This window comes from Ovis canadensis, chromosome 15, assembly GCF_042477335.2.
Source record: "Ovis canadensis isolate MfBH-ARS-UI-01 breed Bighorn chromosome 15, ARS-UI_OviCan_v2, whole genome shotgun sequence".
In the NCBI taxonomy this organism is placed as follows: domain Eukaryota; kingdom Metazoa; phylum Chordata; class Mammalia; order Artiodactyla; family Bovidae; genus Ovis; species Ovis canadensis.
This window is the reverse complement of record NC_091259.1, coordinates 60,636,138-60,650,866: the sequence shown is the minus strand read 5'-3', so window position 1 is coordinate 60,650,866 and position 14,729 is coordinate 60,636,138. Positions and strand designations below refer to the sequence as shown.

General features: G+C 44.1%; 1 protein-coding gene across 7 annotated transcripts in view; it reads left to right on the top strand.

The window, feature by feature from the left end:
• P4HA3 (prolyl 4-hydroxylase subunit alpha 3) overlaps positions 1–14,729 on the top strand; it is a 54,873-nt gene that overhangs the window by 19,797 nt on the left and 20,347 nt on the right. For all 7 annotated transcript variants that reach the window (XR_011249168.1, XR_011249167.1, XR_011249169.1 and 4 more), the window contains exons 5-9: positions 423–474; positions 2,433–2,596; positions 2,841–3,017; positions 11,393–11,457; positions 13,685–13,844. Coding sequence is in view for 4 of the 7 variants with exons in the window: in XM_069553057.1 (XP_069409158.1) it covers positions 423–474; positions 2,433–2,596; positions 2,841–3,017; positions 11,393–11,457; positions 13,685–13,844 (618 nt within the window). In the remaining 3 variants the exon portion in view is untranslated. The remainder of the gene's footprint in view (positions 1–422; positions 475–2,432; positions 2,597–2,840; positions 3,018–11,392; positions 11,458–13,684; positions 13,845–14,729) is intronic.

Below are 14,729 nucleotides of genomic sequence, written 5' to 3'. Positions count from 1 at the left end.
TCTGAACCTGGAGAACACATCATATTCTTAGTAGGATTGTTGCAGTTCCATATTAACGTTTACTAATAAAATATACCAAAATAACAACACTGTACAATTACATGGTTTTGCATGCTTTGAAAGATTTGAGGGAATTTTAAGAAAGTTTATTTTTATTTATTTTTCTCCCTTCCCTGGTAAGGGTGGTAATAAGTCATTTGTAAATGAGGAAACTGAGGAGACCTGATTTGCATCAGGGCTGCAAATCCTGAATTAGGACAGAGAACCTCTACATTTTAGTCTGCAGCTCATTTCAGTGAGTCTTACTATCTACTATTGGGAAGCTTATTTTAGAGTTTTTTTTTTAATCCATTTAATGGTTCGTTAGGGGAGATATCCTCAGCGCCGTTAACTCACTCTTTTCCTTTTTTCTTTTTTTACAGGCAGGAAATGTTTTGTGTGCCCTCAACCTTTCCCGGGAGTTTCTTCTGTACAGTACGTAATGGTAAAAGATAACCACAGGTCAGACCTGTGGAAAATCCTTCTTGCTCTTGGCCTTTCATCCCTGCAGATGAAGTATAGCTGTCTATTTTTATTTTTTGAATTTCATAATCCAAGGCACATTTCTAATTTTTGATTAAATCTTAACATACTGTTCAGTGCAGCAGGGGTAGTTTTTAAGTTCATTGGAAGTGCTAAGAAAAAGATACCAGCGTGTGCCTTCCTCCTCCACCCCTATTGAGTCATACGTATTAGTGTTGCTTCAGTGGGGAACAAGTCCTAGGTTGGGAGCCAATTTCTTCAGGGACATTTAAAGATCCAGGTTTTGGGAATAGACCTGGGAACAAGTGCAGTCAATGAGAGCTGTGTGTGCAAGAAGGAGAGCGACTCAGCAGGGTTGTTCACTTTGGCTGCTCACAGAAAGATAGCAATTCTTCTCTTTATACTGGAGCTCACTCTGCTATGCAAGCCTCCTGCCCAGCTGGCCACAGAGTTCAGCTTCAACCCTCTCAGGCAGCGTTTCACCAGAGTTAAACTGGGAGAGAGATTTGCTAGCTTAACTCTGCTTAGATATTTTTGCTTAAAATTTTGGAGATAGATGGCTTCCCAGGTTTTCTTTTAATAAGATGAATACTAAAAAATAGGTACATGTTACAAATATGTGTATATACAGATATGTATATGTATCAGGTATGTTAAGATACGTAATAACCATTCACAAAATTAGGTTGGCCAAAAAGGTTGTTAAAACCCCAAACTTTTTGGCCAACTCAGTATTTATGATGTATTTCCTGTAGGACTTCACAAAAATATGTATCACTTTTTAATGAATACATTTAGTAAAGTTATTACTTTGTGATAGTTTGGCAAACAGTAGGATAAGGCAGTAGCTGTGTGGTCTGGAAACATGTGGACAGTTAGTGGTACAGACAAAGTGATAACCCAGCCCCTCTATTTTTTTGTGCTTGAACTATTAAAATCTCTGCATATCCCAGAGAATGTAAATTGTGCACTATTAAAGGTGAATAAGTAGACACAGCAAATTGAAATTCCTTGTTCCATAAATGGTCTCACAATATTTTCATTGGTATTTTGGGCCCACTGTTTCTATTCCTCCAAACTTCATTTCTCCTTTGGTTAAAAAAAGGATGATATTTCTGTCCCCTTGTTTGCCAGAATGATGGTAATGGTGGAAGTGGTTAGAAGCACATTGAGCTCCTCAGAGAAAGATGCTTTGTGACCCTTACAGCAGTGGAGCTCCTCCTACCGAGACACACTGAGATAATGCAGAGGCTACTACTGGCCATGGGTAGCTGCCAACTCATGGCGGATCTGCACCTAAAGTGGGCACAGACAAGACACAAGATCCCTGTCGGGACCTTGGCTAGAACCAAAGTCTAGAACACCTTTTTCCCATACTGCTCTGTTGTGTCTAGGCCAGGCAGGGATTCTGAGGAATCTAGTAGAGCTGGGAATAATTTAGCTTCCAGTTCTCTAGGGAAGAATAGAGCGAGTCTCTCTGCCGTAGGCTTTGGCTCTCTGGACTTCTCTTTCATAGCACTTTCTTGTGTTGTGTTGTATGTAGTTAATGTGTCTTTTCTCTGATAGATTCTAAACTCTGAGAGTTTAGCCTCTAGCACTGGAGAGTTACTGAGTGGACGGGTGAATGAATGATTGAAGCTTCTTCCCTGTACATAAAACTGACCATCACACAATCCTGCAGCCCCATCCTCATGATCCCTTGGTCTAAGAGTGTTCCTTCAGCTCTACCAGGCCCTGCTTAATCCTACTCTAGGGGTGAGGGCCTTACATCCTCCTGTGCATGGACATAGGAAGTTGTCCAGGTGCTGGTGGTGTGTAACAGTGAAGCTGCAGGAAACCTTGGCAGCACTCCCTGGGACCACTGTTTGTTAGTCTGTTAATTCGTATTTTTCCCTGCTGATTTCTTCCAGGCCCAGATAATAAGAGGGTGGCCAGAAATGTCTTGAAGTATGAAAAGCTCTTGGCGGAGAGCCCTAACCAGGCTGTAGCAGAGACTGTCATGCAGAGACCCAATGTGCCCCACCTGCAGACCAGGGACACCTACGAGGGGTTATGTCAGACCCTGGGTTCCCAGGTACCACTGCTCACGGGAAGAAAAAGGGGGAACCAGCTTGGGGGATGGGAGAAAAGGTAGAATTGGCACAATTTGAAGAGAAAAACTGGTGCGTTAAAAAAAAATAATAAAGCTCACTTGGACAGCATCAGTGACTGAATTCTGAATCTCCTGAATTTCAGGTTTTTTATGCTGGAGTTCCCATAAATTGGTTTCCACTTCTAGACCCTTCTTCTTCTAAGCTGATTCTAGTCTTTCCTTTCAGCCTACTCACTACCAGATCCCCAGCCTCTACTGCTCCTATGAGACTAGTTCCAGTCCCTACCTGCTGCTCCAGCCGGTACGGAAGGAAGTCATCCACCTGGAGCCCTATGTTGTTCTCTACCATGACTTTGTCAGTGATGCTGAGGCTCAGAAGATCAGAGGGCTTGCAGAACCATGGGTGAGTGTCCCCAGGGCCTGCCGAGAATCTCCCTTTGTTTCTTTGCATGACTGATGTTCAGAAGTGTGAGAATAGGCAGCCTGAACAACTAGATAGTTCATCTGTTCAGGAGTTCAAAATACCAGTCATTCCATAAAACTAATCAGCGGTGAAAAAACTCACAGTCGTGGTTGCTTCTGGCTGAGAAAGGTACAAGGGGATTTTCTGGGGTGTTCACAATGTGCTTTCAATATATTGTTAGGGATGTGGAGTACATGGTTGTATGTTTGTGAAAACTCAGCAAATGGTACTCTTGAGATCTATGTATATCACTGTATGTAAATTTAATCTAAAAAAATTAAAGGAAGCCCCCCATCCCCAGTATCAATCATTCCATATAAGTGATAGAAGGAAAAAAAAGGTGGGAGAATTCTGTGGTGTTTCAGTGGTTAAGACTCAGCGCTTTTAATGCCTGCCTGGGCCTGAGTTTGACTCCTAGATGGGGAACTAAGATCCCACGAGCTGTTTGTTGTGGCCAAAAACAAAAAGAGGAAGAAAAGGGGTCAAATGACAGGGGAAAGGAGAGATTTCCTAGCACAGAAAAAAAGCATGAAGATTATTTAGTTAAACTTCATTATTTTGTTAAAAAGAAATCCGAGGCCCAGAGAGGGAAAGAGACCTCGGGTCACGTATATGGCTTGGCCCAGAATTGGAACCCAGAAGTACACTGATTGCTGCTCTGCTATTCAGCCTTTATGTATCAGTTAACTTAGGCTGTTACATTTATTTGGTAATGTTGCAGGAAGTGGAGGGACCCCCTTCAGGGCCTGAAAGTGGGCTCTTGCCTAACACTCGGTAATGAATTGTCCAAGGAGATACACGTGCTGACAAAGCAAGAAGCTTTATTGGGAAAAGGTGCTTGAGCAGAGAGCAGGAAGGTAAGGGAACCCAGGAGGACTGCTCTGCCATGTGGCGTGCAGTCTTTTTTTTTTTTTGGTGATGGGATTAGTTTCCAGGTTGCCTCTGGGCAATCATTCTGACTCAGGGTCCTTCCTGGTGGTGTACACATTGCTCAGCCAAGATGGATTCCAGCAAGGAGGATTCTGGGAGGTGGTAGGACATGTGGTATCTCCATGTGAGATGAATTTTCCCAAATTCTTCTGGTTGGTACTGTCTTATTAGTTTCGTGTTCCTTATCAGAACCTCCTATTATAAAATAACTCACACAGATGGTGCCTACAGAATAGGCAGTTACAGTTAGGGTTTCCTCTAACAGTAACAAGCAACCCCCAAATCTCAGGGAGGACAACAGCAGTAGAGGCTGGCTTGGTCCTCACATTATGTGTCTGTCTTGTGCTGGTTGCTGCTCTGCCCCATGTTGTCTTTACTCTCGGACCCAGCCCAACAGAGCAGCCTCTGTCTGGAACATTGCCATCTCATGGGAGAGGAAAAAGGCAAAGATGGCAAACTACTAGCTGGCTTGTAAAGCTTCTGCTTGGAAGCACCAGGCATTACTTCCATCCACATTTCCCTGCTTAAAGCAAGGCTTGTTGCAGTCAGCTTGGCAGGTATATCTCCTTCTTCCATGGAGAAGGCTCTGCAGCCACTGTGCCAGGCTTTATGTTGATGGGGAGGGGAGTTAGTCCTCCAGAAAGTGTTGTTGTTATTCAGTCCCTCAGTTGTGTCCAACTCTTTGAGATCCCACGGACTGTAGCACACCAGGCTTCCCTGTCCTTCACAAATTCCTGGAGTTTGCTCAAATTCATGTCCATTGAGTTGGTGATACCATCCAGCCATCTCATCCTCTGTCATCTCTTTCTCCTCCTGCCCCCAATCGTTCCCAGCATCAGAGTCTTTACCAGTGGGTTGGCTCTTTGCATCAGGTGGCCAAGTATTGGAGCTTCAGCTTCAGCATCAGGCCTTCCAATGAATATTCAGGACTGATTTCCTTTAGAATGGACTGGTTTGATCTCCTTGCAGTCCAGGGGACTCCCAAGAGTCTTCTCCAACACCACAGTTCAAAAGCATCAATTCTTCAGCGCTTACCCACTCCAGTATTCTGGCCTGGAGAATTCCATGGACTGTATAGTCCATGGGGTCGCAAAGAGTTGGACACGACTGAGTGACTTTCACTTTCACTTTCCAGCCTTCTTTATGATCAACTCTCACATCCATACATGACTACTGGAAAAATCATAGCTTTGACTAGATGGACCTTTGTCGGCAAAGTAATGTCTCTGCTTTTTAATATGATGTCTAGGTTTGTCATAGCTTTACTTCCAAGGAGCAAGCATCTTTTAATTTCACGGTTGCAGTGGCCATCTGCAGTGATTTTGGAGCCCAAAAAATAGAGTCTGTCACTATTTCCATTGTTTTCCCATCTATTTGCCATGATCTTAGTTTTTTGAATGCTGAGTTTTAAGCCATTTTTTTCACTCTCCTCTTTCACCTTCATCAAGAGGCTTTTTAGTTCCTCTTTGCTTTCTGCCATTAGGATGGTATAATCTGCATATCTGAGGTTATTGTTATTTCTTCCAGCAATCTTGATTCCAGCTTGTGATTCATGTGGCCCAACATTTCACATGATAGACTCCATATATAATTTAAATAAGCAAGGTGACAATATATAGCTTTGACATACTCCTTTCCCTATTTGGAACCAGTCTGTTGTTCCATGTCCAGTTTTAACTGTTGCTTCTTGACCTGCATACAGGTTTCTCAGGATGCAGGTAAGGTGGTCTGGTACTCTTATCTCTTTAAGAATTTTACACAGTTTGTTGTGATCCACACAGTCAAAGGCTTTAGCATAGTCAATGAAGCAGAAATAGATGTATTTCTGGAATTCTCTTGCCTTTTCTATGATCCAACGAATGTTGGCAATTTGATCTGTGGTTCCTCTGCCGTTTCTAAATCCAGACTTGTATATCTGGAAGTTCTTGGTTCACATACTGTTGAAGCCTAGTTTGAAGGTTTTGCCCAGTTGTGTGGTAGTTTGAACATTTTTTGGCATTGCCCTTCTTTAGGATTGGAATGAAAACTGACATTTTCCAGTCCTGTGGGTACTGCTGAGTTTTCCAAATTTGCTGGCATATTAAGTGCAGCACTCAATAAAACTATGAGCCATGCTGTGCAGGGCCACCCAAGATGGATGGGTCATAGAGGAGAGTTCTGATAAGATGTTGTCCATTGGAGAAGGGAATGGCAAACCATTTCAGCATTCTTGCCTTGAGAACCCATGAACGTATGAAAAGACAAAAAGGTATAACACTGAAAGATGAACCCCCCAGGTCGGTAGGTGCCCAATATGCTACTGGGGAAGAGTGGAGAAATAACTCCAGAAAGAATGAAGAGCCTGAGCCAAAGCAAAAAACGATACCCAGTTGTGGATGTGTGTGATGGTGAAAGTAAAGTCTGATGCTATAACCAACAGTATTGCATAGGAAACTGGAATGTTAGATCCATGAATCAAGGTAAACTGGAAGTGGTCAAACAGGAGATGGTAAGAGTGAACATCAACATTTTTGGAATCAGGAAACTAAAATGGACGGGAATGGGTGAATTTAATTCAGATGACCATTATATCTATGACTGTGGTCAAGAATCCCTTAGAAGAAATGGAATAACCCTCATAGTCAACAAAAGAGTTCAAAATGCAGTACTTGGATGTAGTCTCAAAAATGACAGAATGATCTCAGTTCATTTCCAAGGCAAACCATTCAGCATCACAGGAATCCAAGTCTGTGCCCCAACCATTAATGCCAAAGAAGCTGAAGTTGAACAGTTCTATGAAGACCCAGTAAGACTTTCTAGAACTAACACCAAAAAAAGATGTCCTTTTCCTCATATGGTGCTGGAATGCAAAAGTAGGAAGTCAAGAGATTCCTGGAGTAATAGGCAAGTTTGGCCATGGGGTACAAAATGAAGCAGGACAAAGGCTAACAGTTTTGCCAAGAGAACACACTGGTCACAGCAAACACACTCTTCCAACAATACAAGAAATGACTGTACACATAGACATCACCAAATGGTCAATACTGAAAATCAGATTGATTATATTCTTTGTAGCCGAAGATGGAGAAGCTCTACACAGTCGGCAAAAACAAGACCTGGAGCTGACTATGACTCAGATCATCAGTTCCTTATTGCGTAATTCAGACTTGAATTGAAAAAAGTAGGGAAAACCACTAAGCCATTCAGATATGACCTAAATGAAATCTCTTATGATTATACAGTGAAGTGACAAAAAGATTCAAGGGATCAGATCTGATAGAGTGCCTGAAACACTATGGACAGAGATTCGTGACATTGTACAGAAGGTGGTGACCAGAACCATCCCCAGGAAATGCAAAAAGGCAAAATGGTTGTCTAAGGAGGCCTTACAAATAGCTGAGAAAAGAGAAGAGAAAGGCAAAGGAGAAAGGGAAAGATATATCCATCTGAATGCAGAGTTTCAAAGAATAGCAAGGAGAGATAAGAAAGCCTTCTTAAGTGAACAATGCAAGGAAATAGAGGAAAACAATAGAATGGGAAAGACTAGAGATCTCTTCAAGAAAATTAGAGATACCAAGGGAACATTTCGTGCAAAGGTGGGCACAATAAAGGACAGAAACAGTGTGGACCTTACAGAAGTAGAAGATATTATGAAGAGGTGGCACAAATACACAGAAGAACTATACAAAAAGATCTCAATGACCGGGATAACCACGATGGTGTGATCACTCACCTAGAACCAGTCCTCGTGGAGTGCGAAGTCAAGTGGGCCTTAGGAAGCATCACTATGAACAATGCTAGAGGAGGTGACAGAATTCCAGTAAGTTATTTAAAATCCAGGAAGTGTGGCAAATATTTAGAAAGGTCAGGCAGTTGACCTCACTGCTGTAAGTATATTGCCTCTTTACAAATGGCACATAAGACAGTTTCAGAATTCCTGTGTCAAAGCAGACATCATGCCCTTCATGGTGTGCTGTTTGCCCTGGCAGCCAGACAGTCATTCATCACTAGAACAGAGCATGCTGTGTGCTAGATGCTGTACTGGGTTCTGGGCTGTTACACAGTTAAGTATTGCTCCTCCTGATTTCAGAGCTTCCTGAAGAAGGGGAAAGAGGTATTTACAATGCACTGTGATACATCCTGTAATAGGTATTGGTGTTGTGCTACAGCAGCATAAAAATGAGAACCTTCCTCCAAGGGAAAGGCAGTCAGGTGAAGAGCAGATAGGGGCAGGGGGGCCAGGAAAAACAGAGGCTTCCCCGTGGATGTGAGATTCATCCGAGTGAAAGGTGACAAAGGATATTCCAGGAAGACAGGCAGTCCGTGCGCAGGCCTGCTGTGTGCTGTTGAGAGAGTAGGGGGAAGCCAGGGGCTGAAGTGGGCAGGGGTGGGTGTGGGAAGTGATGCGAGATGCAAGGTGAGACACAATTAGAAGCTCCAGAAGTACCACGCTGGGGAGTTTGGATCTTATCCCAAAGCCAGGGGAAGCAGTGGGACAATTTGAAATCGGAGAGCGCCCTGATCAGGCCTGCAGATTTTGAGGGAGACTTTGGCAGCAGACAGAATTGGAGGAGCAGAATAGCAAAATAATTCCATCTAAAAGCTCTTCAGACGAATCTGGAATCTTTGTACAGAAAGTTTTTGAAGCCATTAAGCTCCCCGTGAATTGGAACGATGTGTTTTCAATATCTTTGGCTTCTCCGTGAGCCAGCGGCAGCATTTGGCCTGAAGCTCCCTTTTCCTCAGGACAACTCTGTTGCTGTGGTTACAGGACAGGCGGCACACTTGGAGATGTTCATTTAATCCCCCGTGGCCAGGTCATCTGTCTGGCATCCACAGACCTTGCCACACTCCCTTCCCCCAGAAGTGTCTTGCCAGGGTTGCTGGGCCCTGTCTTGCCTTTGGCTTGCCCAGGAACAAGTCCTGGGTGTGTGTGGTAGTGGCTGCCCCACGGGAACCAAGCCACCTCAGTGGCTTGTGTTGAATTTCTCTGCTCCTGTTCACTGTCTGTTTCTCAAAAAAGAATTTCTCTGCTCTCTCATCATTCCTCCCCCATCTGCATTCTGCCCATTCTTGAAGACTCAGTTGAAACTGGACACCTCTTTTCGCTTCCTAGCCCTTACCACTTGGCCCACTTTCACAGATGCTTTCAGTAGGAGCATTTTTTCCAGAGCACTTTTTGGGGCCATCTCCAATAACCTTCCTCGTCTCAGCTCAAGAGTTTTTGTCTCCAGTTGCTTGGTATTTTCATTTATCCTGCCATTTACGTGTTGTCTGGAGTTGCTCACAGTTTTGCGAGTTAGTCCCTCATCACCCTCAGCCAGACTGTAAGCTAGCAGGGATCATATGTTGTCCTTGAATGCCTGGCCCTGTATTATGCCTGTTGCAGCTAGAGCAATCTGCAGCCGGTCACTTGCAGCTGAGTCAAGCCATTGCTTAAACTCTTTAATGGGTCCCTTTGCTCTCAAATGATAACAAAGCCCCTTGGCCTGGCTACCGCCACCCTTTCTGCAGATGCTCCCTTACACTGACACCCCAGAAGCACTAAACGACTGTGCCTCCATGAACAGGCAGTGCTCTCACTGGCCTCCCCGCACACTCCTCTCTCCGCCAGAAGCACTCTCCCCTCGGCCTCTTTTCACCTGTGTGATTCCAGTTGTCTTTTGGGCATCCTGGGAAGCCTTCCTGTCCTTCATAAGAATGGCTGGTTGTTCTTCCGTAACCCTGTACTTTTCCAGTAGGGCCTCACTGAATGACTTATGGTTATCCTATATTGTGTTTACAATGTCTAGCACGGTGCTTAGTCAGAGAACAACCGGTGAGTATTTGTCCCCACAAATGAATGACTTGTGGAGGCACGGTAAATAATTGTTATGCAGAGTGTATAGTGCAGTATACAGACAATTTACACAAATAATTGTGTAAATGCAGTGTGGCTCTGGAAGGGAGCGCTGGCAGAGTGGAGTGGCGATTCTGTTTTTGAACCATTGATATTGTCCCAGAAGAGCAGCAGGGACTCTCTCCTCACTATGAAGGCTCGGGAGAGGAGCTAGACAGAGGACCACACAGAGACGGTATCAGTCACTTACCAATTCTCTGCATCCTAGCATTATAGAGAGAGAGGCTAAGAAGGCCTCCAGGAGTGTGTTGTTCACATGCTGCATTTTATAGCTGAGGAAATGGGTCTAGGGAAGGGGAAGAGCCTTTTCCAAGGTTCTCTACCTGGTTTAGCAGCAGGAACAGTAATATTGTTGAAACCTCTGAGAAAGGAAAGGGTGCCCTTTGTTGCTCCATGCTCTACTCTGACTGCACATGAAGCACCAGGACTGTGTCGTTAGGCTCAAGACTGGTTCATTCACTCCTGGATGCATTTCACCAATATTTAGCACCTACTCCCTGCCTGGCCTATTCTGCACCCTCGAGATACAGCACTGAAAAAGGGCCAAGCGCTTGCCCTCATGGAGCTGACATTCTGGTGTCAGATGCAGGAGCAGACATCCTCATGTAGATACTTCTCTTTCTGTCCTTGGTACAGTATTTTTGCAATTAGAGCCTACTTTATTTAAAAGTAATTTAAAATTTCTATCCGAACATTCAGAACAAAATAGAGACATTCAGTTGAATTAGTGACTTCAGACCTGTTTGGTTGTTTTTCCCCATAACAAAGGCAGCTGCAAGCAAAACAGATTTTGGTTCTCTGTAAGGAAGGGATTTTATCTGAATTGTTCAGAAGGAGCAGGCTGTCTCTGAGGGTAGCGTGTCCTGTCATTGTCATTTAATTTGACCAACACTAAAGTCAAAGCTTAGCTGACCCAGACACTGGGATATAAAGATGAATAAGAAATAACCCTTAGGGACTTCCCGGGTGGTCCAGTGGTTAAGAATCCTCCCTGCAATGCAGGGGACATGGGTTCCATCTCTGGCTGGGGAACTGAGATGATCCCACATGCCATGAAGCAATAAACCCATGTGCCACAACTAGAGAATCTGTGTGCTGCAATGAAAGATCCCACATGCCGCAACTAAGACCCGACACAGTCAAATAAATAAATATTAAAAAAAAAAAGAAACAGCCTTGTTCTTACAGAACTTTCAGTCTTGTAGATGCAAAAGGGATTAAAAATCACTTTTATTTTAGTTCCAACAGACTTTTTTGAACATTTAATATTTACCAGATATGAAGCTCAAGTTTACTGTCAACTCTGAGTTTTTATGTCACTTATTATTATTTTATTTTCAAGATCAATAGCTATCACTAAATTAGTAGCGAGTGTAAAATATCCTTTAATTAAGGAGAAACTGGTGATTGTTAGGTTTATGCTAAGAGAGGGGAATGTCTATGCAAATGAGAGTCCTTCCCTTTGCGTGGTAACCACTTGGACTTTCTCTTACATCCTTCACACCAGTTACAGAGATCCGTGGTGGCGTCAGGTGAGAAGCAGTTACCAGTGGAGTACCGCATCAGCAAGAGGTAAGAGGGGTCCTTCCTTGGCAGGGACTCTGGTCACCCCTGCTGGCCGCCCTGGCACAGATGACTAAAGGTCAGCAGCAGTCATTCAGGTGCCATCGGAGATTCCACTGGAGAACCTATATAGTTCAGGTTTTATCTGTGCATTCTTGCTGAGAGGGAGCAATATCCACTCCCCTCACCCAAGGGCCTTTCACAGGCTGTTACCTGGTCTGAGGACTTAACTAGGAGACCATTAGGGGAAGAGCTGAAAAAGCTTCTAAGCCCTAGACCAAAAATTAAGTATGTAGTTGTTCTCCTAAGCAGGATTGCTTTTCCAGAAAGTCTCTATTCAAAATTTGACTTTACAGAATTCTAGTTCCACCTCCTGATTCATATTCAAAGTGTGACTTGCCACCACTCAGGCAAGAGGGAAGGCCAGAATCTCTGGATCTGGTGGCTTCTCTAGAGGGGAAGATCCAGCCGCATTCCCTCCCCTCCATCCCTCATCAGCCCCACTGCAGCCCTTGGTTTGCGCTCTAAGGACAGTATGGATGATACAGTAAGGGGAGGGTCCCCACCGGAGCCGCGGGAGACAGCGAGGACGTCCTTGGGGAGAGGCCAGACCTCAGGCTGGGTGGATGGTTTTTGTAGTCTGGGAAGTGAAGTGAGTGATGAAAGCTTTGATTCAGAATCCTTTGGCTTAACTTACTTGGTCTGGTTTACATTAGGAAGTTATTTTCTAAGTTTGGGACCTTTTACATTAGGAAGTTATTTTCTAAGTTTTGAAAGATCCATATAACTTCAGCTTCATTGCTTTGCTAATCTTTCTGACATTGAGGTGTCAAGGGGAAAATTCCACTTTCTGTTCTGCTTTCAGGGGAAGGAGGTGGTATTCTCCTTACTTTCCAGGTAAAGAGACGGAGCCCCTCATTACCTCCCCTCAGTCACCACCCCCACCCCCAGCCACTACATTGCACTCATTTGAATTGGGGTTCTGCCCTCACAGGGCTTCCCAGTGGCTCAGATGGTAAAGAATCTGCCTACAATGTGGGAGACCAGGCTTCAGTTCCTGGGTGGGAAAGGTCCCATGGAGGAGGAAATGGCTACCCACTCCAGTGTTCTTGCCTGGGAAATCCCATGGACAGGGGAGCCTGGCGGGCTACAGTCCATGGGGTCGCAGAGTCAGATACGACTGAGTGACTAACCTTTCACTTTCTGTCCTCACAGCTTCACTAGAACTTCTCCCTCAAAGGTCACCAGTGAATTCCTAATCACTAAATTGTTTTCCTGCACAGAAACCTCCACTGACTCTTCGTTATCCACTAAGACCAGATTCCTGAACCCAGGGTCCTCAGCTTACACAACGTGCCCTGAGCCTGCTCTTCCAGCCTGATTTCCCGTTACTTCTCTCATAGACCAGATGCTTTCATGTAGATATATGTCACCCCGCCGCATCTGCACCTACACTATTTCTTCAGCCTGAAATACCCCTATGTTTTTTGTATCTATTGAAATTTTATGCACCCTTCAAAATTTGGCCTACATATCCATCTTACTGCCATGCCAGTCAAAATTAACATCTCATTCCTCTCTGCTGCTCAGGACTTTAGGGGCTGGTTCTCATTTTTCTACTTCGATTTATACTCGTTGTATTTGTGTATATTTGTGTGTCTCTTCAAATGAGCTCTTTGAACACAGAAGCTTTGTCTTGAGTACCTTTGTAAACCTTAGCTCCCACAGCATAGCACTATGCATGCACTCTGTACAAAGGAATAAACAAATTAATCCATCATTTATAGACCCAGATGTGCCGGGATACTTCCCTTAAGAGCCCTCACCATCTCCCTAGGAGACTCACTGGTTTGCTTCCTTACTTCCCAGGGACCTACATTCTGATCCCAAATCCTCCACTTTATCAGAACCTCAATAAGACATTCAGGAAAAAAGACTGAACTTTGCTCTTTGGCCTTTGACCTATCATGGTTTGTCTTGGAGTAGAGCAGAACAGAGATTTTTCTGCGTTTTACAGCAATCACCAGCTTACAGCCTACAAAGCATTTTCATAAGCATAGTCTGTCATGATCTTCATAAGTCTCTGTAATAGATATTATCACCCCTGTTTGATGGATGAATGCATTTCCTGTCCTCCCTGCCTGCCTTCCTTCTGGCAGTTGACATCATTCATTCATTCACAGTTAGTCATTTCTGGCATCAGATCACTAATGCTTCAACTTGTGGTGTGTTTTAGTGCCTGGCTGAAGGACACAGTTGACCCAGTGCTGGTGACCCTTGACCATCGCATTGCTGCCCTCACGGGCCTTGATGTCCAGCCCCCCTACGCAGAGTATCTCCAGGTGGTGAACTATGGAATTGGAGGGCACTATGAGCCTCACTTTGACCATGCTACGGTAACTATGGGGTCAGTGACCATCTCCGGGGGGTAGGGAAAGAGGGTATTATTTATTTCTCTGAGGCAGAGCTCTAATAGGGCCCCCAGGGAACACTGAAATCTTAGAACAAAGGTTCATGTTCTAGGTAGATCTGAAAGTCTTAGTTTCAAGCTGATAGCTGCTGACTCATCTTTTTACTAAAACTCATTGAAAAACACTCCTACAATGACTGGATTTTATGACATGTAAATTATATCAGTTAAACTTTTCTGTAACAAAATAATATGTCTCTTTGGCAAATAATTAGGAATTCCAGTCTTATTACTTGGCATGTTTACAGAATAATTATCTGTAACATTTTATATATTATTTCACTAAAAATCTGAAGATACAATGAACCACCAGTCCTTTCACTGAAAAGTGAGAGTCACTTAGTTGTGTCTGACTCTTTGCTACCCCATGGACTGTACAGGTCAGAAGACTGGAGTCGGTAGCTTTTCCCTTCTCCAGGGGATCTTCCCAACACAGGGATCGAACCCAGGTCTCCCACATTGCAGGTGATTCTCTACCAGCTGAGCCACAAGGGAAGCCCAAGAATACTGGAGTGGGTAGCCTATCCCTTCTCCAGCTGCTCTTCCTGACCTAGGAATTGAACTTGGGTCTCCTGCATTGCAGGCGGATTCTTTACCAGCTGAACTATCAGGGAAGCCTTTCACTACTAACAAGCAATTTAGTTTGATTAGTATACAATTCACTTATATGTGTATCTAATAAATTGGTAAAAGGAAAAAAAGTATACTGAGTAACTGCCAGCCAAGACAGGCACATAGGTGACCAGGTATAGCTCAAGCTCTCCGTCTGGGACTCCCCCATTTTTCTCCTCCCTGTATTGTGGTGGAATAC